General features: G+C 42.7%; 1 protein-coding gene across 4 annotated transcripts in view; it reads right to left on the bottom strand.

Annotated features, from left to right (window-relative positions):
• The window catches only part of REPS2 (RALBP1 associated Eps domain containing 2), a 100,243-nt gene extending 83,129 nt beyond the window's left edge, over positions 1-17,114 (bottom strand). For all 4 annotated transcript variants that reach the window (XM_061364517.1, XM_061364519.1, XM_061364520.1 and 1 more), the window contains exon 1: positions 16,809-17,114. In XM_061364517.1, coding sequence (XP_061220501.1) covers positions 16,809-17,078 — 270 coding nt within the window. In that variant the 5' untranslated portion in view covers positions 17,079-17,114. The remainder of the gene's footprint in view (positions 1-16,808) is intronic.
• Positions 17,115-26,073: the final 8,959 nt, after the last annotated feature.

Below are 26,073 nucleotides of genomic sequence, written 5' to 3'. Positions count from 1 at the left end.
GCTACTCTTCTATACATTTTGACAAGCATGTAAGATGGCAACCATCCAACCTATCTTACCACCATGAGTTTCATGTATGGTTTGCTTTTTAAGGAATGAGTAATAAACATTTCCTACTCAACAAGACATTTACTGTGAGCTCATTCCCTTAGAGAGGAGCTAGGTTTGGAGGTTTTGTGTGGCTTTTTTTGCTGGTGATGTTTTTTATTATACACATTGGTGCCAGGATTTCCAATAAAGGCCCTCCGAAAACTGGCCTCTGATAACAGGCCTTCTCTTCTGGTCCACAACCAAGGCTGGTTTCAAAGCAAAAAGCCTACATGACTGCAAATGGAAGTCACTAGCAGTAGGAACAATCATCTTTTTAAAGCTATAATTTTAAGGAAAAACAAAAACAACAAAAACACACACACACAAAACCCCCAAACAAACAAAAAACCCAAAACCAATCCCAAACACTGGCAAACACACTACGCAGTAGAGTCCACCATTTTAATGCATCAGGAGGAACTCTAACTGCCTTTGTGGAAACTAAGATGGTTTTATGACCATCAAAATCTTCATGAATTTTTTAGATTCGCTCACTGGGATGAGGGGATGGTCTTGAGGCAAGCAGTGACCCCTGGGCACAATTTAGCAATGGACAATGAAGTTCCTGCAGCGAGTCAGTACATTTTGGCTGCCTTGAGGGCAGCAGCATCACCAGGGCACACAGCAGACCCATGACCAGGTGGCACAGCCCTGTCCATAGGGAGGGCCTCCCTTGGCACGGCACTTCCCCAGGGACCCTGGAAACTTACTGGCATGCCTCAGGCACAAGAGAGTCCCTGCTCAAAGCCCAAAGGATCTGAAAAATCATGCCCATATGGTTTTTATTCTCATGTCTGATGTGACCACTTGTACAGTTGTCTATCATATTAGATAATGCTACCTCAAGATTCTTAAAGAAAAAATTTCTCTGCTTTCACTTTCCCAAGATTTGCTGCAGAAATGTTCAAATGTGTAAATGACAGTTTGCAACACTGAACTAAAAGGAGGCACGATAACAGTTGGCTTGAAAAGGGAGAGGAATAATCTGTTCTTCATATGCTCTACAGACAGACCATAAACACAAGGCTTAAAAACAACCTTCTTAAATCTAAAGATAAGGCAGCTGAGGAGTACGTTGCCTATAAATGTTACAGTTATCACCAGGCATTAACAAATTTCTCAAGACTAACACAGAAATGGGATTTTACTGCAGAAAGGGGAGGGTGCCTAGCGATGGTCTGAGGTCCTTTCTATAGCTGTAGATAATCCAGCCTCCTGTAAAGACAAGGCTGACCACACCAAACTCTCCCCAGTACTTTTCATAGCCCATTAGCTTTGGTATCCATTTGGTTTGAAAAAAGGGCAGAGGTGTCAAGAGAAATGCATTTCCCAGCCTCTGATTTTCATGGATTTTAGCGGAATTGCTGACACATCCATCAGGTACCTAGTCAGGGTACGGGTTGTTCCTGATCTAGTTAATGTTTATGCTGCCGCTGGCCCATGAAAAGTGCCATGCAGTGCTCGTGCTGCCATTTGCTTTTTCCCTATGAAAAAGACAACGTTCAGAGCCAGGAGGGAGAGATGGAAGGCACCTCTGGGACAACTCTTAAGACATGAGTCGTAAGTACTTTGGGTCCCTACCTCAGTTGCTGTTTCATGAGAAAACTACAAAAACATCATTTATTTTCAGTGGTATCTAACATCTACGAAAACCTCAGACACACTTCTGGTGATTATTGTTGAGTGCTGTTTACATGCACAGCTCCAGGCTGGGTGGAGAAGAGATTCAGAGCAGCCCTGCAGAGAAGGACTTGGGTGTGTGGGTCGAAGAGAAAATGAACATGAGCCAGCTTCAGTGTGTGCTCACAGCCCAGAAAGCCAACTGTATCCTGGGCTGCATCAAAAGGTCGAAGGAGGTGATCCTGCAGGTCGAAGGAGGTGATCCTGGCCCTCTACTCTGCTCTCGTGAGACCTCACTTGGAGTATTGTGTACAGTTCTGGTGTCCTCAACATAAAAAGGACATGGAATTGTTGGAACAAGTCCAGAGGAGGGCCACGAGGATGATCAGGGGAATGGAGCACCTCCCGTATGAAGACCGACTGAGAAAGTTGGGGCTGTTCAGCCTGGAAAAGAGAAGGCTGTGTGAAGACCCCATAGCAGCCTTCCAGCATCTGAAGGGGGCCTATAGGGATGATGGGAAGGGACTCTTCATTAGGGACTGTAGTGATAGGACAAGGGGTAATGGGTTCAAACTTAAACAGGGGAGATTTAGGTTAGATATAAGGAAGAAGTCTTTACTATGAGAGTGTTGAGGCATTAGAATAGGCTGGCCAAGAAATCTGTGAATGTCACATTATTGGCAGTGTTCAAGGCCAGGCTAGACAGGCTCTGAGCAACTTCGCTTAGTGTAAGGTATCCCTGCCCATGATGGGAGGTTGGAATAAGATGATCTTAAGGTCCTTTTCAACCCTAACCACTCTATGATTATCCTTCCTTTTACTCCCTGTCACACCCTGAAAAGTAAAAATGACAGGCAAAATCCCATCTCACTCTTACTGATGATCAAACTTTACTCACTGTTAGTACTGCCACTCTTCCTGATGATCAAACCTCTGGAATGGTGCTTCTCCCCACCAGTTTCTTGCACTGCAAGTAGCAGATTCAATGACAAAGAGCAGAGAAATGTTCAGATCTAGCTGACTAAGGCTAGAGGGATGAAGGGTATATGGTCTGTTGCTCAATATCCTGCTTCTGAGCAGATGCTCAGCTATGGGGTTTTCAGCACAGGCATGAAGTTCTCTCTACACTTGGCAAGCTGGTTAAACACAAGCATACAGGACTCGCTACCTGTGCAATTATTTTGCATTCCAAATAGTCTTTCAAAACCACCACAACACAAATATTCTGTATAGCTTAAGACCTCAAACACATTTCCAACGTCAAAAGGTACATGGTCAAGCAAAATTTGGCTCATAATTAGATAATGTTTTCCAAGGTTCAGTATCAGCAGAAACACTTCTGCAGTGAGATGAATGATGGAATTTGTTATTTGTAAATTCCACTGGAAATAGTTGTGCAGTTTTTGTACAAGAAAGTATTCCTCTGCAATGTTTATACTTAAACATTTCTGTAAGGAAAGTTTGAAATCAAGGCAAATTTTCCTTCCAAGTTGAGAAAAACAGACAGCAGAGACATAGTAAGAAATTAATTAAATTAATCTATTGCCAATTTTTACTCATAATAATAGCCACCGAAATTTTTTAAGTATACATAGAAACCTGTAAATACTTTTAAAGGGTTATATGATCCTCTTAATTAAGAATGAAATAGATATAACTAATGAGATATATCTATAACAAGATAAGTATTTTTTGTTAGGACATAACCTCGCTGTAAAGGGGAATCAGGCAGACAGGGGAATCTCCTCTGCACATCAGTGCAGCAATGGCAGCTCCTGCACCACAAACAGTGAAACTTCCTGAAGGGAAACCACTGCTGAATGATCTAAACTTGTTAAACATGGCTGAAGAAGTTAACACCTCTTTCACAAACACATGAGGAATGAGCAAATAGCAATGAAGTTACAAGCAGCTATCAGTTGTGACATGCTGAGATGCCACACTGTGTGTGAGGGGCTTGCCTGCTGCTTATGCCAAGTATAATCCACGTGTTCATCTGAAACCCACTTGAGATGAGACATTGCATGGGTCACAGGGAACCTGCACTTGAGTATAACTAGGGCAAAAAAAAAAAAGGGAATGGGCAATGGGTATGTCCTCTCCAGCTCCCAGACAGACAGCAGTCACAAAGTCTGGAAACACTAAGAGAAAGTACTGGCGCTAAAGGAGCAAAAATAGTACTGGCACATTGCCTTCAGCTTCCCAGGGAGTTAAAGGGAATTTATAGGACAGAAAGCCCAGCAGTGATCTTACAATCACAGAATAGTTTGGGTTGGAAGGGACCTTCAAAGGTCATCTGGTCCAACCCCGCTGTCATCAGCAAGGACATCTTCAGTGAGACCAGGCTGCTCAGAACCCCATCCAGCCTGGCCTTGAATGTCTCTAGGGATGGTGCATCCACCACCTCTCTGGGCAACCTGTGCCAGTGTTTTACCACCCTCATGAACTTCACAGTAGCGTACTGACCATTTGGCAGCACTCTGCAGTTTGCAATCAGTGTCGTATTTTGTGCCTATGCGCAAGTGTTTCACACCACATCCAAGGCAGAAAATACACTTTGGAAGTAATACAGAGATACATCAAATTTGGCCTGCACGCAAACAAGACGCCTGGCAAGCTCTTAGGGGACTACAGTAAACCTCTCAATGGCAATGGCATATTTACTAGCCATATGAATAAGAATCCATCTCCAATGCATCAGTGTTAAAGTACTTGCATTTTTCTTAATGCCAAAAAACTAAGGAAACCAAAGGGGCGATAGGATTCTGCTGTAGTTTCAAGGACATTTTCTCACAGTAATCCATTTTTGCAAGACATACAATTATAAAAAAAAAAAAAAAAAAAAAAGAAAAAGAAAAGCCCTAAGTAAAGCTGACAAAAAGAGCAAGAACACATCCCTTCCGTTTCTCTTCCCACTATTTGTTTATTTCCTGGCAGATGCAGAGAAGTGCTGAACAAGCAGCTCTCTTGGCTGGTGGAAGTCACCAGCTGGAAGCAAAGGGAACAAAGAGCAGCGCAGGTGGAGCCGCGTGGGAAGAGATGGGGGATGCAAACAGGGGCACAGAAATATCGACACTGAGCAGATACAGAGAGACTCCCCTTCCTCTCCACTCAGTACCACAGTAACTTTTAAAATGCTATTCTACAGCCATCTTCTACCTCCTGCCCGCACCACTATTCAGAATCAGAATTATTTAGGTTGGAAACGACCTTTAAGATCATCAAGTCCAACCATTAACCTAGCACTGCCAAGTCCATCACTAAACCATGTCCTTAAGTGCCACATCTACGGATCTGTTAAATACCTCCAGGGTTAGCAACTCCATCACTTCCCTACATCAGCTCTATTAAGTTGCCCATGAGCATCAGAACTGACAAATCCCAGCTTTCTCTGGACCTCTAACTTCAAGTGACACTCTTCTACTGATTCTTTAATGTTTAACAAGGGCTGAGTTCACCTGGGGACTTTTTTCTCAGGAGGAAAATTAACAGGGTTGTCCTTTACCAAATAACTTGGGTCTTTCATACAACTCCCATGAACTTTTCAAAGTCTCTCAACTTTCTTGAATTTTTGGTGAAACAGCTAAATTCAGAGTTATTACTGGGCTGAATTAACAGCATCATTGCACAAGCTTCATTTCTTTTTAAAACCAGGCCAAAAAGAACCCAACCCATGATGTGGGACATTGGCAAATTTTAGATTACATTACAAAAGATGATGTGGAAAAAGCAGTATCAAAGGAGATCACCTCTTTTTTGTGCTCATTTTTTATCTGAAACCACATGGCTATGTAGGAAATGGCAAGATTTTTCAGGAATATAAGCTCATGTTTAGCCATATAATAATAGCCAAAAGACCGTTAGTTGGCTGGTAATTCCCAGCAGAAGATGAAAGCTTGTGTTGCATAAAAAGCAAGGTGACAGGTTAAACAAGCTCTTAATAGAGAACCAGAGGAAGAATGTCTTCCCTGTAGAGTATGTTACACATTCAGAAATTCAAACATGTCTTCAGCCATTTGACCATTTAATGGTTAATTAGACTGATGGATGTTCGCACAAGGATATAACTAGCTTTCATATTCTGCTTGCAAACTGCATAATAAATGAGCTACTACTGCCATGGAGGGGTAAACTTAGCATTCCTATTGCAAATGAGTCCTTCTAATATTACATTTGTAGCAGTTCTCCCAGACAGGTCACAAGAAAAGGCTAAGACAACAGAGTGAAAGATACCATAACAAGGTATTAAAAGCACAAACAGGCAAACTCCTAACAGAATAGAAACATCAGCAGCAAAATAAACATTTTGTATTTCAGGGGACCCAGTGTCATTTTAGGTTAAAATTTTTTTAAGCATTAAGTTTGGGAAATGGTTCACTATGTCAATGTGTATTAGCTTATGATCCAAATTCACCTTTCCTTGGAACTACACAACTCCAGTACACTCTTTTGTTACAAAACTATAGCCCTTACATCATCTTACAGCAATGGTGAGCTGGTTTTGAAATTGCTTAATGACCTTCTACAAATTAAAACCACTGTACAATGTTGCTTGCAAGACATGTCGTCATGCAGGAGCCACCAGTGCAAAGCAAAATTTCAAGCATTTAGACCTCGCCCAAATAATCCTACTGCTCCAAACAAAGTTCTTTTCTGTGCCGTGCAGAGTTGCATACAAACCACAGCACTCAACTAGACAGTGCTGTGGAAACTGTAGGAACACTGTTCTGGGAAAATGACAATTTCACCACAGGACAGTCCTGCAACTATGTATTACCAAAATTTTCCATCTGGAAGGGAATCAGGAACACAGAAAACTAGATAGCACTATTCATCCACTTCTTTAAATGTATTTCACATCTACAGCCCCTGACACACTGCTCCTCTGTTTTCATTAAAATACCAAACACTTAGATTTTGAAACTTAACTTACCGTGAGTGACCCAGTTATTAGAAGTATTACCCAAATATTACTGGCCTGTCTCAGTATTAATTTGGTTGTTACTAACATTGGCACTTAGATTTTGCCAAATAATGTAAACTGTATAGAGGGGGGGAAAGGGAAGAGGAGATTCACAAACCTATACCCTACTTTTTGCACTTTTGGATGTTTCCCCTACTCAGAGATACTGACCTTAAGACCTGCCCTTCAGTACCTGAACAGAAGACCATCAGTCCAATCCCAGAGTGCCGTATTTTATTGCAGGGCTTAAATTTAGTAGTTGTACTAAAATAAAGTGCCTTGGTAGACTTAACTTAATGCTTCACCTCTTGCACGCTCCCCCTGCAATCAAATATATGCATGCCAAATAATGCGGTCTAAAAACAGCTAATGAGTATTTCCAAAGGAAAAAATATTCCTTTGGAAAATATCCTCATCAAGGACAGCCCTGATTTAGATTAGATCAAATAAAAGATATAACGACTGTAATATAGCCTGGGGGGAGGGGTAGCAGAGAGAGAAGGAAAATAAAGAGACTGATAACATGATGTAAATAGCACTAAGAATGATTTTCCTGCTGACATCAGCACTGCCCAGTGCTGCTCTTTCTTGTCCTGAAACAGTATTTGCTCTGGCCAGTGAACCTGGGACCTGCCACTCTATGAGGGGCCAGCTGCTGTAACATCATCACCCCCTGGCTCCCCATCCTGGTTCCTTTCTCTCACAATGCTCAAAACAAGTTTTGAGAGGCATGACTTCACAGTATTATAAGTATCTCTGGAATAACAACTTAGTGCTATGGACTTAAAAAAAGTCCATAGCTGAGCAAGTATAGCAGTAGGTTACAAGTGCAAAAAAACCCAAACATACTATTCATCGTATACACACCTCCATCACATACCACATGTAGAAAACAGAAGGCTGAGGTTCTCAATTTCTAACTTCAGTGGCATCTCATGATAAACTCAACCTAAAAACCAGATGAGATTTGGGCTCTATAGTTTTTTTTGGGGGGGGGTGTTTTTTTCTGGGGGGAAGTTTTGGGGTTGTTGCTATCGACAGGCTTTTCATAAGACCACTCAAGGACTGTGTAGGAAGCTTCAGGCATCAGCATAATTTTAAACCTTACCTTATCCTTTTTTAAAGGTTACCAGGTTCTAGCCTGTTTCAACTTCTGTCTGCAGCAGACATTTGTATTTATAACCTGTTCATCACCATGTTACCTAAAGTATCAAATAAAAAACAGAAACAAGCAGCTTCCTGGTTCCTGCCTTTTATTACTCAACAATAGAGAACAGCAGTTAACAACATGTTTATTTTTGCCTTCTGATCTTCTCCCAAACCAGATATCTCCCAATACACACACTGGCCAACTCCTTTGAGCTTCTTTTCCAGTTTGTTTTACAGCCACTGCTTGTAATGAGATTCACTACTGCCCTGTTTCTACTACCTCCCAGCTCCCTCATCCTCATGCAAGGTTCTTTATGCTTCCTACCAGCTCAATAAGGGATCCCATGTAAGCACTAGCGCATAAAAAGCTACTGAGAGGTGTGAATGTCACAGTCACCAAACCCAGAAAGGAACCCAGCCAGTAACCTAGAAGTCAGCTCACAATAACCTACAAAAACATACTACTGGTTGGGAATAGCCTTGTATTCAGTTTCTCCCTCTTATTCTGTTTAAGAAGGAAATTACTGTATTCTGTGTCCAAAGGAAAATTTCCAGGACCCTTTTTTACCATTAATACTAAATTCAGAATTTACAGAAGAGAACAGACAGCCAGGGCATATGGGACATGTCCACACCCCTAAATAAGAGAAGACTTCTAGCAGCTACAATTATCTAGGTCTTCCGCAACTTCTAACAATGACAGAAAAAAACTAATTCTTCAGAGGTTTAAACATTTGCTTCTCAATTCTCAGAATGAGCATCAATTATAGACAACTGTGCATGATGGATCTGACACTTGGTGTCTCCCAGTCCTCATTCTGGGAGAATGAAAATACTGCAAAATCTTGAGTTTCTTCCTGAGGGAAGAAAAAAAAAAAACAAACAATCCCAAAAAAACCACTGAAAAAAACACCCCACAAACAAAAAACTGTGACACACCCTAAAATTACCACAATTTCACCCAACATGCTTGCACCTTACGTGCTGAACTGTGTCATGCAGCCAGTGAGAACATACTTGCTTGCATCTAAACCAAGTGCTTGTCCTCAATTCAGCTAAAGAACACAGGACTTCAAAAAAGCAACATCAGACAGTCAAAAACGACATCGTCTCCACTGCCCATGCACAGTATGTCAGCATGGTATAGCACATTTTATATCACAACTTATATTTGCATTTCTGTCTCTACATACTAAAGGAAAAGCAGCCTATGGCTATTAAAACAAAGTTATCCCTAAAGACAGCAATTATTCAGAGGCGGGAAAGAAAAATAAATAAACAAAACCACACATAAATCACACTATTGAGCTCATTTCGCCTCCCTTCACATTTGTTTTTATTTTTGGCACTTGAAACCTCAGAGTACATCACCTTTTACTGCTCCACTGCTGTTACTGTTGGTAACAAAATAATTCTGACTGTATTTGTCAGCCCATAGCAGTGATCCTGTTTTGCAAGCAATTAGATACATTGTTTTATTCTGAAAGACCCATCATCTTGGCTTCCATAGGACATCACTGTGTAAATTATGCCAAAAGTAAATAATGCATGAAACGTGAAACGTTACCTATGCCAAAGCTGATCTAATGTTTCTTGGTGTGGAAAGCGAGACTTTAAGAAGAAGAAATGATTTTTTAAAAAGTAAATTCATTTGAAAGGCTCATGCCAAAAAACACTTGAGTTTTGTAAAAAAAATAATAATAACAGTAATAATAAAGTAATGCTACAGACATTTGCTATTGAATGTAGAAGTCAGTTCATGACTCATACTGCAGTGAGCAAGCAGACACCATAGATTATGTTCAGACATCTTAAATTCAAGCTCAGCCAAGTGTTTCCCATTAGCCAACTCTAAATTTTCAGTGCCATTAAGACAGTGGGAATTACAAAGTCTAAATCCAGTGTTTTAAGTATGGCCCTGCTCAAAGGAGTAGCCCCCCACCACCTCCTGTCAGAAAGGAAGACCTACTGAGGTACACATTCAGACTGCAGGATTATGTAGATGTGAGGGTAGGATACCAGAAAATCCATTTGCAGCTTTTTTGGATGGGGTATTACTGCTCAGGGGAGTTAAAAACCCACAGAGATAAAAAATATAGCAGCAGAAAAGAAACACTGAAGATGTGCTTTGGTAGTCAGGCTATCTAAAGTTTCTCAAGACCCTACTGGGGCTTCACTAAGACATTTGCTAATAATGCTGCTGTAAGCAGGGCACTCTTGTTGCTCTTCTCACTAATTTCTGTTCATTAGGAAGGCCACTGAATAACTCTCCCACGTCCAAGAGACTATTTAACAGGCAGCGTGTAACCATAGGATAGCCTTAAGAAGACCTAGTCCCGACAGGAGAGCACCCATCGCACACCACAAGCACGCTCTGCATAGGGCACCACTTGTCAGAGGCAGCTTCTTCAATACTCCTCTCCAAATGTACCATCTAGTCTAAAACAGCTGCCAGCATGAAGCAACCCAACCTTAATGCTTGCAAGGCAGATCCATAGGAGAAATAAACATTATTAAATAAACTATTTAAAACGTAATACTTAAGTCCAAAAATATAAGACCCTAACTTCCTATTTTTTAGATTAAGATCTGTCTCATCAGTTGAATCATTAAAGGTCATCATTAAAACAAGAGATATCTTTTTTAAATAAATACGGTAACATTTTTCTTTTTGCCAGCAAATAATATTTTAAAACACATTTAAGCAACTAGACATTTTAAATTTTATTTTGTAGGAATTTTGCTCCATTATCAGCTCTAATAAGATATACGCCTACTTACGTAAGTACATGTGATACATGCAAAGTTAAATTTAGAGGAAAACTGGGATTCATTTAAAAATACACAGACCATCTACATCTGCTAGGAAACACAAACCACACGTTTCTTATGTATACAAACATTTGGAAGTTTATAAAAAGATGTTTTGTGTATTAAACAGACTGGTAAATTAAGCATAATTTGCAGCTAGTGATTTAGCTGATTATTTCTGGTCACTGTGGCCTACAAGATCACAAAACTGCTGGCTCTCCTCCCACCACATCCTTCCACCTCATCATTGTGTCTAAACTGCAGTGGGGAGAAAAAAAGAAAAGAAAGAAAAAAAACAGCTCTTCCCGACAGAGTTCTCAATTCTATGCAGTGGTCACTAAATAATGCTCCTTAATACACTGGGAAAAGAAAATATTCCCTTTGTTCAGGAAGAGCAGATTTCTATTTGTCCACAGTTGGCTTTCTACTTCAGCAACCTCTTCTAGTTAATTATCCACTAACTCAGCTGTTCAATGGTTTGACTGTCTTAAAAAGTTGCTCATTAATGTATTTTACCATACTGTTAGTGTGTTTACATGTTAATACATCAAAGAGTCTTGCTTTACAAATACTGTATCAAATGTCTCTCATGATTCATAATTTTTTAAATAGATTATTTATCCTGATTCTTTGTCACAGAAATGCTTGTTCCATCTTTCACGAATGTATCTTGGCTAAATTTTTCAGCTCAAATGAATTCATGCTCTCAGAGTTTATACCAAAGCTCCTTTGTGGCAGGTGTTCGTGGTAGGTGTCTGTGCTAGATCCACCCACTGAAATAGGTGAATCCCACATATAACATCTCATTTGCAAACCAGATTGTGAACAACATCGATCTATATATAAACATCACAATACTGACAGTATATTGCTTTAGATACATGCATAAGTAAAAAAGGTTATTCTCCACTGTTTGCTGAACCCACTGAATGTATGCAAGTACCATGACAAAAACAATTATTTTTAAAAAATAGTAATAATAAACATTCATCATCATCCCAGCTTCATACTGCAGCAAACTCTTACGAAGAAAGTTACTGGGCTTCATCCAGTCTAGCAAAGCATTATTTTATTGGAAAATAAAATAATTAATTCATACTTGGTTGTTACGAGTGTTAATTAATGAAGGCTGCAGGCCCTGAGCAGGCTAATTCTGACCATCCTGCTCAATGCCTGTGACAAGCAGGCCTAGGAGTTCCTGGTTTTACAGTGTGATTTGAAACACTTTATTTATTTATTTATTTATTTATCTAGTTTTAATAGACAATACCACTGTGATTTTTACCTCTGGATTTTGCATGTTCCTACTTACATAAACACAGATTTTATTGTGACTCTAGAACAGCAATGACAGTTTGGGGGATTGTGGCCAGAAGTACTGATACGATGATACCAAAATGTCAGTTTTCCTTTCCTTTTCTCTCCTGGGGTACGACAGAGTGAATTTTATCTTCTATAAAGTAGCCAGACTTTCCTCACTCAAAAAGCTCCTGTTTTAACTGGCACAGTTCTTGCTCTTTTCTGCCTGGTTGAGGCAGACAGTTAATACCACCCCAGCTATTATGCACGTAATAATTTATAATTACTGAAATAAAAATTAAAAAATATAGATAAGCCAACCCTTAGTGGTATTTTTATAAAAACATAACAACTTGGCAATTTGTTTTTTTTTTAAATCTAGTCACACTTCTGCTTTTTTGAACACGAAGATACAATAACTATAGAGACAAGTCATGATAAACACAAATTAACTCACAAAGACCAGATCGCTGGTCTGTGTTCCCTATTCACACAGAGCTAGAAGGAGAGTCCCAGCTAAAAAAAAATGCAGCATTTGTGCAGCTCCAGCATCACACAATTAGTATTTGTCACTCTCAGAGCTCAAAACAACAGTGTGTTCATTTGCAGAGGAAAGAACGGAGTTTTGGGTCTCTATGCTGATATAGCACAAGTCCGCATATCAGAATAAAGTTTATAAAACTGGGAATTAAAGATAGCATCAGACAACCAAGTGAGAGTAAGTCAGAAACCAATAAAAAAAGATAAGCACTTCAGTGTAAATCTTGAGTCCAATCTTGTTCCCTAATTTAAGGCAAAATCTCCAGAGACCACAGTAATACCAGCAAACAGTAAAACTAGCACAAGGTAGCTCTCCTTTTCTGATCAGTGCACAATGACTCTATAAAGCACTCTTTTACCTGAAATCCATGCAGACATCAGTACCACTGGTACTTGGCACCCGTAACAAAGGCACTCTGGGGTCCTGAACCCGAGGAGCAAAGGCTGTACACAAAACGGGGTCACAAATCAGTTTCCCAAAGTGAGAAAAGGCAAACCAGGTATCATCAACACCTGTGGTACAGCAGTTCATGTACTGACATACCAATATGCATAGGGAGCATAATCCAGCTGATTCCTCCAAGGAAAAGACCAGAAACCCCAGGGAGGCTTTGCCCTTGTGGGCATGCAAATCTGTTGTTGTCATCTACTGATGGCCATCAGTAGTGCCTCCTGCCCAGAGATGCACCTACTTCTCCCTTCTTACTTCTACTGCTAGAGTACCTCTCCAGCCAGCCTTCTCCCCTCACAAGCAGCGTTACTGATACTGACCTACGTAACAGAGTATACTGTGAGATTGTCTTTACCTCAGCAATATTTCTGTGGCTCCGGTGAGTTCAAGACATTTGTTTTTTCGGGATTTTTCTTCACATAAATTCAGTTCTTTTTCCCTTTATTAGGGGCCAAACCATGAGCAGCACCATCTTCAACGAGACCAACATGGGTAAATATAAACCCAGCTGATGCTGAGGAGTTTCTGCTATTTCTGGCACTCTACATAACCTCATGGCACATGACTAATCTGCTCCTTCCTCTTTTGACTTAAATATTGTTAAAAATAAATAAATAAAATAAAATAAAAACAAAACTAAAACCAATCCTAGCACAGATCTTCCAGATCTGCCTGCAAGAAATTATAGGCATTTTACAGAGTTACTTTAAAAGCCCCTGAAGATGAAAAGTGAAAGATCTGCTACAGGTTTTGTGCAAGTCTAAATAAAATCTTAATGGTTTTGCCCTTAACCACACTTTATGGCTAGTCAAAGACTTTCAGCACACAGGGTAGGTATGATTATACAGTCTGCAAAAACTATGCTGTCCTGTCCCTGTCATGCCCTTCTCCACCCTGCAAAGTGTCTGATGTTTTTAATTTTAGTGCTAATTTCATCCATTTTTCCAGAACTGAAATAACAAGTTCATACAACTTCTTCTGTACCCTACTGTTCAGCAGAATAGCTAGCTTTAATGAGCCTGGGTATGAATCTGTGTTCAATCACTTCATTCTTAGCAAGACCCAGGACTCTCAGGTGCACACCATCTGTTCCTACTGACCTGGCCACAGCCTGGAATTTTTCCATTTGTTCCAGCATTTCTGCTTCTGACACATGCTCTGACATTCCCTACCTGCTCACTGTTACAAGCCTCTTTCACCTAAATAGCCTTTTGGATGAACTAACCTGACCTTTAAACCAATCAAAACCCTTGCCTGTTTGCTGTCTGGGAGCACACATCCCTGTTTTTTCCCACAGGAATTGACATATTGAACAGCAGTACTCCAGCCAGGATGTACCCACGTGATTTCTGTCTAGATGGCAAACCTTGCCATTATCATTAATGAAGATGGAAGATTTCCCGTGATGGTTATGAGTATCAGGCTGTAAGGAAAGGCTCATTCTTTCTTACAGATTTATTCCACTTACCACACAAGTAAAAATTCAAGTCCAGTGGCACTAAATCCTAGTTCTAGAAGCATACTGATCTGTAAAATTGTTTCTCAATTAATAACTTGAGAATAAAAAGCTGTAAACTGCATGTTGCTTACTAACGGTCCACAGCAGCTCCTTGTCATAGCCCAGACAAGAGCCAAGGAATGGTGTAAAGCACCTTCTGGACTGTGGAGGCTCTGCTTAGTAGAAATCCAGAACTGGTTTCTAGTCCAAATCACCCCATTTCTGACACAGCAAAATCCAGCATGACCATTTCTCAGCTGGTCAGTAAGGATGCCTTGTGACATACAAGGATTTAAAAAGTGTTAAAAAAAGGCAAAAAACTTCCATGGTCAACAATTATTTCAGTATCTTAAGCCACACAAGCTGCCTCTCCCTAAAATGGGTGTTCCCTGTAATAAGCAGAAAACATCTACCATGCACCTCTGTGCCTGGTTCCCATAATTGTTAGAATGGTGAGGTTCTTTAAACAGAAACTATTAGACCGCATTTTTGGAGGATTATAAAAGACAAAATATCAGCAAATATCTCAAACAACTTTGTATGGGTTTCCCCCTGTAAAAACATCCACGTTTCCATTTTTCTTCCCTTCCCCCCAGTACATTATATTAATTCTTTTTTACTTATATTCCATTAAATATTAGTAAGAACACCTGACAGCAGTAGGTTCTGAGGACAGGCACTGTAGCCATAGAGCAGAAAGCCTATGATTAATGCCATATAAAGAAGAGGAGGAGGGCACTAAGAAGGAAGACAAACATCCCCAGATCCCACTGGTCTTATTTTCTGAATATTCCTAAAGCCAATTACAGGGCTGTTTTCCAGTAACATTCTCCTCTCAGCATAAATATACCTGGAAAAACAGTAAAAGCCAACAAAAGCATTAAAGAAAACCCCAAAATTCTCAGGCTTAATTCACACGTTACTATAAAATGACCCCCAAAACACATTCTGATAATAATATGATAATAAATTTCACTTAAATGATAAGGTAAGGAAGTACAAAGCAAAAATAAGAGCGTTTTTCCATACTTCTTTGGAAAATGAAATTACTAATACCACAGTCACACAAATTGACTAATAAGTCTTTAACAAGTTTCTTAAATATACCTTCTTATTTGAAATTAAATGCCCTCTTCTTCCTCTTTGCAAAAGACCAACTCCTGGTGCTAGATCTGCATGAAAAATGTCCTTTCACCCCCCCATTCACCTGCAAGACCAAGGCCCAGTGCAGCTTAAAATGAAGTAGTACTACAGTACTTGGTAACATTTTTGATTTTACAGATCTGGTAAACGACGCAAGTAAGAGAGAGAAAACATCCTTGAAATATCATAATTTTCATTCATAATCACCTGTATAATGTGAATTTATATAAGTCATTAGGAGATGACCTGATAGCTATCAGGAAAGCAGGAGATGAAGTTGGTACTCTCAGGCAGTGCCCAGGTGGAAGTATATTTCAGCTCAATTACAATGTAACTCTTTTCCGATTGATAAATAAAGAGCTCCTGAAGAATAGAATTCCTGTAAGCAAAACTTCTGAAAAGCAGGAATACCCTACCTCTGTTTAGTTTATTGTCAGAAGTATTATGCAGCTATGGTGCGTTAGTCAAATCACTAACCCACAGGTGGGGAATACCGCAAGTCCTGTTTGCAGTATATCCCTGTCATTGGAAAGTGGATGACACAAGCCTTCGTGCCCGCCGACAGAGCTTCTCCTCACAGTTACGAGGGATTGTATCACCCTAACACTGCTGGGGATCACTTCTGGACCCCTGCTGCCCTGATAGCATGAGACCCTCTTACCTCAAACCTAAAAGTATTTGCTCTCAAGAACAGGCATGTAAATACTGCAACATCATTTCACCCACAGCATTTCTGTCACTTAAACAACACTTACAGAAGAGTACCAGTATTCAGGCAGGAACTGGACACACCACATGTCCTTTACAGCTCTGCGAACACAGCTGTCTCTGTGTGAGATTCGGGGGCCCGGGTGAAGAAAGCCGTGCCATCACCGACCCTGCCCGCACACCGCGCTCCGCACAGCCTGCGCTGAAGCCCGCGCCGCGGCACGAACATCAACACCCGAGAGGGGGCAAGGAACGCAGCTGCACAACACCAGCAGCACGGGGAGCCTGCCTGACAAGACAGCGGGCACCAAGCAGCCCCGCCGCCGCCGTCCGCGCCGCCGCGCTGAGAGGATGTGCCCCGCTCCCGCACCCACTGCCGCGGACAGAGCCCGCAGAGGCACAGGGGCACCGCGCAGCCCCTAACTTTCGAGCAGAGGCAGCGCCTCTCCCGCAGGGTTGAGGGAACGGGTCCGCTCCCGTTCCTCCCTCCCCGCACCCCGCAAGTTCGGGGCGAGGCGGCCGCCCCCCCGACCCACCTGGTGCAGCGTGTCCGGGGGCAGCTGCGAGGCCCGGAACAGCTCGCCCACACTGCTGCCCCCGGCGGCCGCCTCGGGGGGCGGGCAGCACCGCGAGAAGAGCTCGGAGTAGCGCTGCTGCTCGCTCTCGCTCAGCGGCAGGAGCAGACCCCCGATGCCGGAGGCAGCAGTAGCGGCGGTGGTAGCGGCGGCAGTGGTAGCGGCGGTGGTGGTGGTTGCGGTGGTGGCGGCGGTACCAGCAGCGGGCCCCCCCGCTGGTCCCTGCTCCATGGCGGGGCGGCGCACGCAGAGCCGCGCGGCGGGGCAGCGGGGGGAACGGGGCGGGAGGTGTGGCGGGAGGGAGGCGGTGCCGCGCTGCGGAGGGGAAGGTGGAGCCCCCGCCCCCCGCCGGTGAGCGCCTCGCAGTGCCCCAACTCCGCCGTGCTCCAATCCCCGCCTCGACCCGCTGCTCCGCTCCGCCCCGCACCCGGCGGCCCTGCCTGCGGACCGCGCCGGCAAGGGTCCCGCATGCCTCCTCTGCAGTCACCCCGGCACTCGCCCGCCGCCTTTTAATCCCCTTTCTTTTGTTCTAGCTGGTTGCGTTCCGGGGAGACCTTGGAGCAGCTTCCAGTACCTAAAGGGGCCTACAGGAGATCGGGAGAGGGACTTTTTACAAGGGCATGAAGGGATAGAACAAGGGGGAATGGCTTTAAACTGAAAGAGGTGAGATTTAGATTAGGTACCAGGAAGAAGCTCTTCACTGTGAGTGTCATGAGGCACTGCACAGACACTGGCACAGGGTGCCCAGAGAAGCTGTGGCTGCCCCATCTCTAGCAGTGTTCAAGGCCAGGTTGGATGGGGCTTGGAACAACCTTCTCTAGTGGGAGGTGCCCCTGCCCATGGCAGGGGGTTGGAATGAGATGATTTCTAGGGTCCCTTCCACCCCAAACCAATCTGTGATTCTGTGATTAATCTTAAATGTGTCCTGTGTTTGGCACCAGGACAGGCCCACAGGAGTCCTGCGCCACCACCACTGCCACCAAGCAGGTGCAGAGGCGTTGGAACCCCTCATGCAGCTGGGTGGTTCATCTCACCCATACCATGCCACCACTGCATGGTGCCCATCTTCTCCATACACCTCCTAGCCCTCAAGGGATTCCCACCCCACTACAGCGCCCATGCTTGTGGAGCTTGGCAGCACTCGGTTTTCCTTCCTGAGACGATGGGAATGTTTCCAAAAGTGCTGCCTGCTGCTGAAAGCACAGCAGTGACACTGCAATACGTGTCATACCTGAATTGAGGCCTAATAGCTCAGCCATGGCAGTTACCAGAGAAGCGTCTCACCATGTTCCCTACAGTTTGTGCTTTGACATTAAGGGCAGAGAGGCCCTTGTTACGGAGGCAAGAGTCCAACACTCCTCTGCCAGCAGTGACACTGCAAATGCTCTCCTTGGAGGCTGAACACCACCTTGGAAGTTAGGCAGGTCATCACCCAGGGTGGGAGGTGGGGCTGGGTACATCCCAGTGAAGAGAGTGTTTGTGGCTCTCAAGCTGGTTTTCCCAGCTTTTTGTCCACAAAGTTCTTTGTGGCATTTCAAGGAGTAAGGTAATTTTCCATGGATCCTCTTGAGAAGGCTCTGCAGGACAGAGTTCTTCCCCTGGAGAGTCCTAAGATGTTGGATGTTGCTGGCGTTTTTCTGTCAGGTGCAGGATACTGATCAGAGGAAATGGTACCAGCCATGGGGAGACGATGTCAGGCTTTGCCTAACTGTTGCCTTATTTAACTGTATGACCCTTACGATAACAGAATAATATTTCCAAGCTAGCTTTTGGCAGAACAGCTGTCCTATAGCTCATCCTGACCAAGAGGGAAGTTACACTGACAAGCAAAGGAAAATACTGTCAGCAATTTGTACTAATTGTGCATTTTCCTGTGTCTGAAGATTGTCATTGGTAACTGCCCAGCTCAGTACCTGTGATGCTCATATCTCATCACAAAAAACACCTGCTCCAACACCCTATCAGACACTGTTTGGCCTTTGCTGATGTTTCGGGCTCAGTTTTTTTAAGTGTTTCTAAGGTGGACCAAGGCAGGAAGATAAGAGGAACACCCACTGTCCCAGAACACAATAGTCTGTCCTACCAGCCACACCTCTTACTGCAAACACTGCAGCTTTTTTTTATCTTTAGACAATTTTCTCTTCTTGCTTGAATGCATGTAAAACTTGCATTCCTCTCTTGATACTTCCCATTCTCATCAGAAAGGACACAGTAGCTGTGTTCAAAAACAGTCTACCCCGCTATTGTAAACTCCAACCTGTCATCTCCAATACACTAAAGAATTGAACCCCCCATGAGCTTAGGAAGACAGGAGGACCCTTATTTCTGCAAAAGAAATGTGAGCTTACAGGTGTAATAGGTGTGAGCTGAACACCCTGTGGGCATGAGCACCCCTTTGGGGCATACAGGGGGATGCTCAGGTGCCTCCCACCTCTGCAGCCAACCCTACTCATCTACTCTGCTGAGCCCAACACTTAGGGGGAGCTTTAGCCCACCCTGGCTGCCAGAGCCACTTTCCGTATGGTCCAGTGCATTTTGTGCAATGGCACTGATGGTTTGCACATGCTTTAAAGTTCTCATTAGGATGCCTTGTATTAGACTGGGAGGCACTTTGTGATAACAGAAGCCATACAATTATCGTAAGAAGAGAGACTCAACTTTCCTGTTTACAGGGAAGTTGTGATGTCATTACAGGTTATAAAGTTTCCCTATAACTAAGAAATGCTATGTACCAGTAAATCAAAACAATTCAAGTGTTTATTGTTTGCTGGGAAAAAAAATAAATCCAGTAACGTAAACTGGATTGAAATCTGACTTATCAAACTATGGTTTAGATCTGTGTGTGGTCCTCCTTTCCTGCTTCCCTCCCCACCCAACTAGTAATGCAATGACTTGCTCCAAATGCAGCCAGCAGCAGTCCTGCAAACAATTGTATGCTTGTGTGTGGGAGGGAGACCAAAGTCATAGTAAAAAATACTACTTCCAAAGAAGTGCTAGTAGGAATAGGAGTAATGTGTATGATATATCTATCCAAAATCATCACTGTAAATTGTCACATATAATATGACATAGAATACATAATCCCCAGTAAAAGAATCCCTCCCAGTATTTTAATATATAGAGGATCCTGGGAACTATTTTTATTTAAGCAGTATAACCAAAGACGGGTCACTCAAATCTGTATGTTACTTCATTAGCCTTATGGTTTAGATCATGTCAAACTTGCCCTGGTCCAAAAGGCATGAGATCTGGCTGGCAGCTGCTGCCCATTGACAGTGAAAATGCCCCACATATCACCAAGTGAGGCTTTGGAAATGAATCCAAGTGGTTGACTGAAAAACTGTGATTTAGCTTTTCCCAAATTAATTTGAATTAATCTCACCTGTTGTTCCTAATACCAACTCTTTTTATTTATTCTCTGCAAAATTAAAGGAGATTTTGATGACAAGCAACTGGTGGGGCAGGTTTCCCAGCCATGGCATCAGGCATGCTTGGAGTATAATAGGCAAGCTTGTAGTTTCATGTATTGATTCAGTGTGTGAATACTGTTATTATGATTGGCCTTGTTGCTTGCATGACAATATTCCATGTCTAGGAAAAATTGTTAATTAACTGTAAAATTTGATTCTCTGTTTTCCAGCTTGTTACTACCTCTAATGCATGAAAAACCCCTATGAAATAGGAACTGTTTCCAGCTCTGACCAATTCCTGGTTTTCAAAATTAGATGGCATCATAGGTGAAAACTCCCTTGTCTGAGCAGATTGTGGAGGATGCAGCTCCTGATAGTTTTTTTCTATAAGCAGCTAAGTACATAATAGATAATAGAAGCTGGTGTCATAAAATATTTGACAACTCTGTTTTTTGGGTGGGGAGGGAAGCAGGACCACACACAAATTTAAACCATACTTTCAGAAGTCAAATTCCAATTCAATTTACATAACTGACATTATATTTCTAGGAAACAATAATTACTTGAATAGCTTTGATTTACAGGAATGTACAGTTTCTTAGTTCTGGGGAAGTTTTGTAACTTATAATGATATCACACCTAATTGTGTTTAGAAGAGTCTTTTTACAAAGGCCTTTTACAAAGATTTATAGATGTAGTGTGAGCTTTAGTGGCATAAGGCTAAGCCCCTGCACACATCTGTGTAAAGGCAAGGCCAATAATAGTATACTGCTCTTTAGGTAACTATCCAGGAACGTACAGCCTCATTCACATTAATTTCCATCAAAACCCCTGGCAGTTTCTTTCATTTTAAATAATGGCTCCACATGAAATAAATAAAATAAAATTATATGCATATTTATTTTTAGTTTTAATTTCAAAAGATTTTCCACTTACTTTTATATTCCATACATGCAGAAGCTCACTCAACAAACCAAGCATTAGAGTGTGGTTTCTCTATCACCTATACTTTAACTTAGGAAATTCACCAAGCTTTCAGCAGAATACACCCAGCTTTACTGTATTGCTGGGCAATGGTTCCTAAAGGTTGTACTGTCAGCACACTCAAAAGCCTGAACACAGAAATGTTGCCAGGGGCCGATTTACATGATCCTGGAAGTCACATACAGAAAAAACAAAACCTTAAAACTAACTAACTAAATAAATAAATAAATAAATAAATAAAAAGAGGGACCTATTGTCTTCTCCCATAGACACAAGATAAAAGGTCTTGCAATATATTTTGGAATTTAACTGTACTCTTGTGGAAAATGAGGGGAATGCATGTTAGGAAGAAGGGGCTATTACAACAGCATAGATTTAATTAATTAAAGAAAATTTCATAGTGCTTGGTGAGGTGGCTAATGTTCCATCACTTGTTTCTTTGACAAACTGTTACTGGCAACCACACTCTTAAGTGAAAAATAATTACAGAAAGGCACAGACATTAATCATTGCAGTGAAGCCATTAATGCAAAGCAGGGTGCATATTTTCCATTTGAAGAGATTGCAATTAAGTGAAAAATCTCTGCACATTCACTCTTTCGTGTGTCCTACAGCTAATTTGCATCCTTCTTAAAATTTTTGCCTTCAGACTTAGAAAACAGTTCCAGGAAGCGTTCTGTTGTGAGACAACCTGATGACCAAAAAAGGCTTTCAATGCTGCTACTACAGTCTCATGCTTCACATGCAGTTTTGACCTAAGTAAGTTCCCCTTAAGGCAAATACTATGCCTTTATGCCATTTTCCTAGTTATATTTTAACACAGCAAATGGTCCACCTTGTCCTCTAGCTAATTCATGAGCTCTGTATAAACCACAAACAAATCAGCTGCAGTACTATACAGCTTCTGCTGTTAGCAGATAGTGGAGATACACCAGCAATAAATTCTATTTATGACTGATTTTCCCAGACCAAAAACAGCTACACCAATGTCACTGCAATTCCAGCAAGTATCCAGACACGTATTTTCTGCAGGAACGGGCACTGTGCCATAAACCTTGTAACCTGCACTTGACAAATAATTAAGCATCAGTTTGGGAAGGGGTGTACTTTCACTGAATTGCTTGTTATGCACAGGCAGCTGTAACTGCAGTCTGGCCTGCACTGTGGTAGCAACCTCCAACTCGCAGATGTCACATGCAAGGATGAAGAAACACATAGATGGCCCATATCTTTCAGCAGGCAGAGCTGCATCTCCCTCATCTGCAGCACCACACCATGACCTCTATCTCTTCATAACCTCTCTCACAAGGTGGGGTTTGTCTGGAGCTGGGCAGGGTGATGGAAAAGTGCTCAGGCAGCAGGGATAGGCTGGGTTGCATAGTCACTATACTACTGTGGTGTAGTGACTTTCCCTTCTCCCACCTGTCCAAGCTCCCAACAGATACTTCAGGTATCACTTTTAAAGAAAAGAAACCTCAGAGACCTGGGTGGTGTTCATTTGAATCCGGCATTATTTATCAGCAGCACAGAAGAAGGTCTTCCTATTTTCTAGTAAAGACATCCTATAGCAACAACAGCCTCTGACCATGAGAGCCCCTGAAGCCAAGCAGGAGACTGCACAGGTAAAACAGACCACAGCTGGGATCTCAGTTATTGAGGAAACATCTTGTTAATTATTATATAAAATCTTGTTATTTTAGTTACATATGTTTTTATTGCCACTACTGACTAGCAAAGACTAAATATTGTTAGAATAGTATTTGCTTTGTCATTTACATATGTTCTTTGGTTTTCCCCTCACTGTAAGAATTCCAGGCAGTTGACAGCTGACATGTTATTATTCAGTATAGAGATTAGATATTAAGTCTCACCATAGTGGACAAAGAAGGTGCATATAAGGAGGGTAAATTACAGCCTTGTGATTGAGAAGTTTATCTTAGCAAGACTCAGAAAAAATTGGTACTGCTGTTACCTTTGCTACATTTGCCATGCAAGTCTGCAGACACTTTGTTAGTAGTACAGAGAAAATGTCTTCTAGTCATTCAGCAGACTTTTGAAATACATGCAGTCTCTTGTGAGATACAGGCAATTGTTGGTATTCAGATTCTCTCAAAGGGTGATGGGGAGCAAATAAAGTCAGTGTAGGAGTAGCAATCAGGAGATTATTCCTGACTGACTTTGGAACCACTTCAAGTGTGATGATGGTGACTAATAGGAAATAAGCTAGTGAAATGCAGGATTTGATTACATGGTTCAGAAGGTGCTTCAGTTTTCTGTACAGACAACAAGACTCTACAATACAGCTGAGTTCAGAGATCCCATGCTGGAGCCAGACCCACTAGATTGCAAATCAGAGTGGTACAGCTGCCCATGCCTAAGCTTGCAATTTCAGTTGAAGACCAGTGGCTGAACTACCCTTCTTGAATTCAAGCTACCATCTGTGAATGGCACTTGGTTAGGTTGTGGTGAGATACCAGGTCTTTGGTGTTAGCTTCAGGATTTTCAGTGTTGCTCAGCAAGAGTGTCACACAGATGTGCGTCAGGAGTAGTTTGCACATGAGAGAAGCTTCCCATGGAGGAGCATGGAAACACAACACCTGCAAGGAAAGCTCTTGATGTAAGAATGATCAGTGGCACAGTAAAAAGGAGAGATCAGGTTTTAGATGTATCTTTTATATAAAATAAAAAAGGAAGAAAAGAGCATCTCCCAGGCTATACCTGCTCTATTTCATCTCCCTCCTTTAAGTGATCCTACTGTTCTCAGCCCTGGCTTTGGGTGACATGGGACTTTTCCTACCATCCCTCTCTCATCATCCTTGCCAGTGACTTATGACTGTGTTCCGTATCTTAGAACCATAGAATAGTTAGGGTTGGAAAGGACCTTCCAACCCCCCTGCCATGGGCAGGGACACCTCACACTAAACCATCTCAACCAAGTCTTCATCCAACCAGGTCTTGAACACTGCCAGGGATGGACCATTCCCAACCTCCCTGGGCAACCTATTCCAGTGCCTCACCACCCTAACAGGAAAGAATTTCCTCCTTATATCCAATCTAAACTTCCCCTGTTTAACCCATTACCCCTTGTCCTGTCACTACAGTCCCTAATGAAGAGTCCTTCCCCAGCATCCCTATAGGCCCCCTTCAGATACTGGAAGGCTGCTATGAGGTCTCCACGCAGCCTTCTCTTCTCCAGGCTCAACAGTCCCAACTTTCTCAGCCTGTCTTCATATGGGAGGTGCTCCACTTGCCTGACCATCCTCGTGGACCTTCTCTGGACTTGTTCCAACAGTTCCATGTCCTTTTTAAGTTGAGGACACCAGAACTGCACACAATACTCCAAGTGAGGTCTCACGAGAGCAGAATAAAGGGGCAGGATCACCTCCTTCGACCTGCTGGTCACGCTCCTTTTGATGCAGCCCAGGATACGGTTGGCTTTCTGGGCTGCAAGTGCACACTGAAGCCAGCTCATGTTCATTTTCTCATCACCAGCACCCCCAAGTCCTTCTCTGCAGGGCTGCTCTGAATCTCTTCTTTGCCCAACCTGTAGCTGTGCCTGGGATTGCTCCGACCCAGGTGTAGGACCTTGTACTTGGCATGGTTAAACTTCATAAGGTTGGCATCAGCCCACCTCACAGGCATGTCAAGGTCCCTCTGGATGGCATTCCTTCCCTCCAGCGTATCAACCGAACCACACAGCTTGGTGTCATTGGCAAACTTGCTGAGGGTGCATTCAATGCCACTGTCAATGTCAGCGACGAAGATGTTAAACAAGACCGGTCCCAACACCGATCCCTGAGGGACACCACTTGTTACTGGTCTCCAGTCTTGGAGACCATTGAGCCATTGACCACAACTCTTTGTGTGCGGCCATCCTGCCAGTTCTTTATGCACTGAGTGGTCCATCCATCAAACTGATGTCTCTCCAATTTAGAGACAAGGATGTCGTGTGGGATGGTGTTGAACGATTTACACAATTCCAGGTAGATGACATCAACTGCTCTACCCCAGTCCATCAGTTCCCTAGCCCCATTATAGAAGGCCACCAAATTGGTCAGGCAGGATTTCCCCTTAGTGTAGCCATGCTGGCTGTCACCAAGCACCTTGTTGTTTTTCATGTGCCTTAGCATGCCTTCCAGGCGAATCTGCTCCAAGATTTTGCCAGGCACAGAGGTGAGACTGACTGCTCTGTAGTTCCCTGGTTCATCCATTTTCCCCTTCTTGAAAATTGGGGTTATATTTCTCTGTTCCCAGTCATTGGGAGCTTCACCTGACTGCCATGATTTTTCAAATATGATGGCCAGTGGCTTAGCAACTTCATTCACCAGCTCCTTCAGGACCCGTGGATGGATTTCATCAGGTCCCATGGACTTGTGCACATTCAGATCCTCTCCTACAGTGGGCCCAAGGTCTTCATTTTCACAGTGCCTGCGTCTGCCTTCCAAGTCTCGGGTGGTGCAGTCAGGGTCCTTGCCAATGAAGACTGAGGCAAAGAAGTCATTCAGAACCTCAGCCTTCTCCATATCCTGTGTAGCTAGTTCACCCAAGAGCTTCCTGAGGGGGCCTACGTTCTCCCTAGTCTGTTTTTTATTTGCTATGTACCTGTAGAATCCCTTCCTGTTATCCTTAATATCCCTAGCCAAGTTTAATTCTAACTGGGACTTAGCTTTCCTAACCCGGTCCCTGTCTTCCCAGACAACATCTTCTGATGCTGGACCTCCCCCCACAGGGTAGCTTTCCCTTTTCTCTTTGCAAGTGCTAGAGGACTTTCTTCACTTCTGTCAGAGGATACAGTCCTTTAGATCAGAAAAACCTGATTCTGTGCCCAAGTG

The sequence above is a fragment of the Neopsephotus bourkii genome, unplaced genomic scaffold, assembly GCF_033783945.1.
Source record: "Neopsephotus bourkii isolate Nb327-2 ecotype Australia unplaced genomic scaffold, CSIRO-AGI_Nbou_v1 NB_1234, whole genome shotgun sequence".
NCBI classification, from domain to species: domain Eukaryota; kingdom Metazoa; phylum Chordata; class Aves; order Psittaciformes; family Psittacidae; genus Neopsephotus; species Neopsephotus bourkii.
Note: the sequence above shows the minus strand (reverse complement) of the source record. Positions and strands in the feature narration are given on the sequence as shown.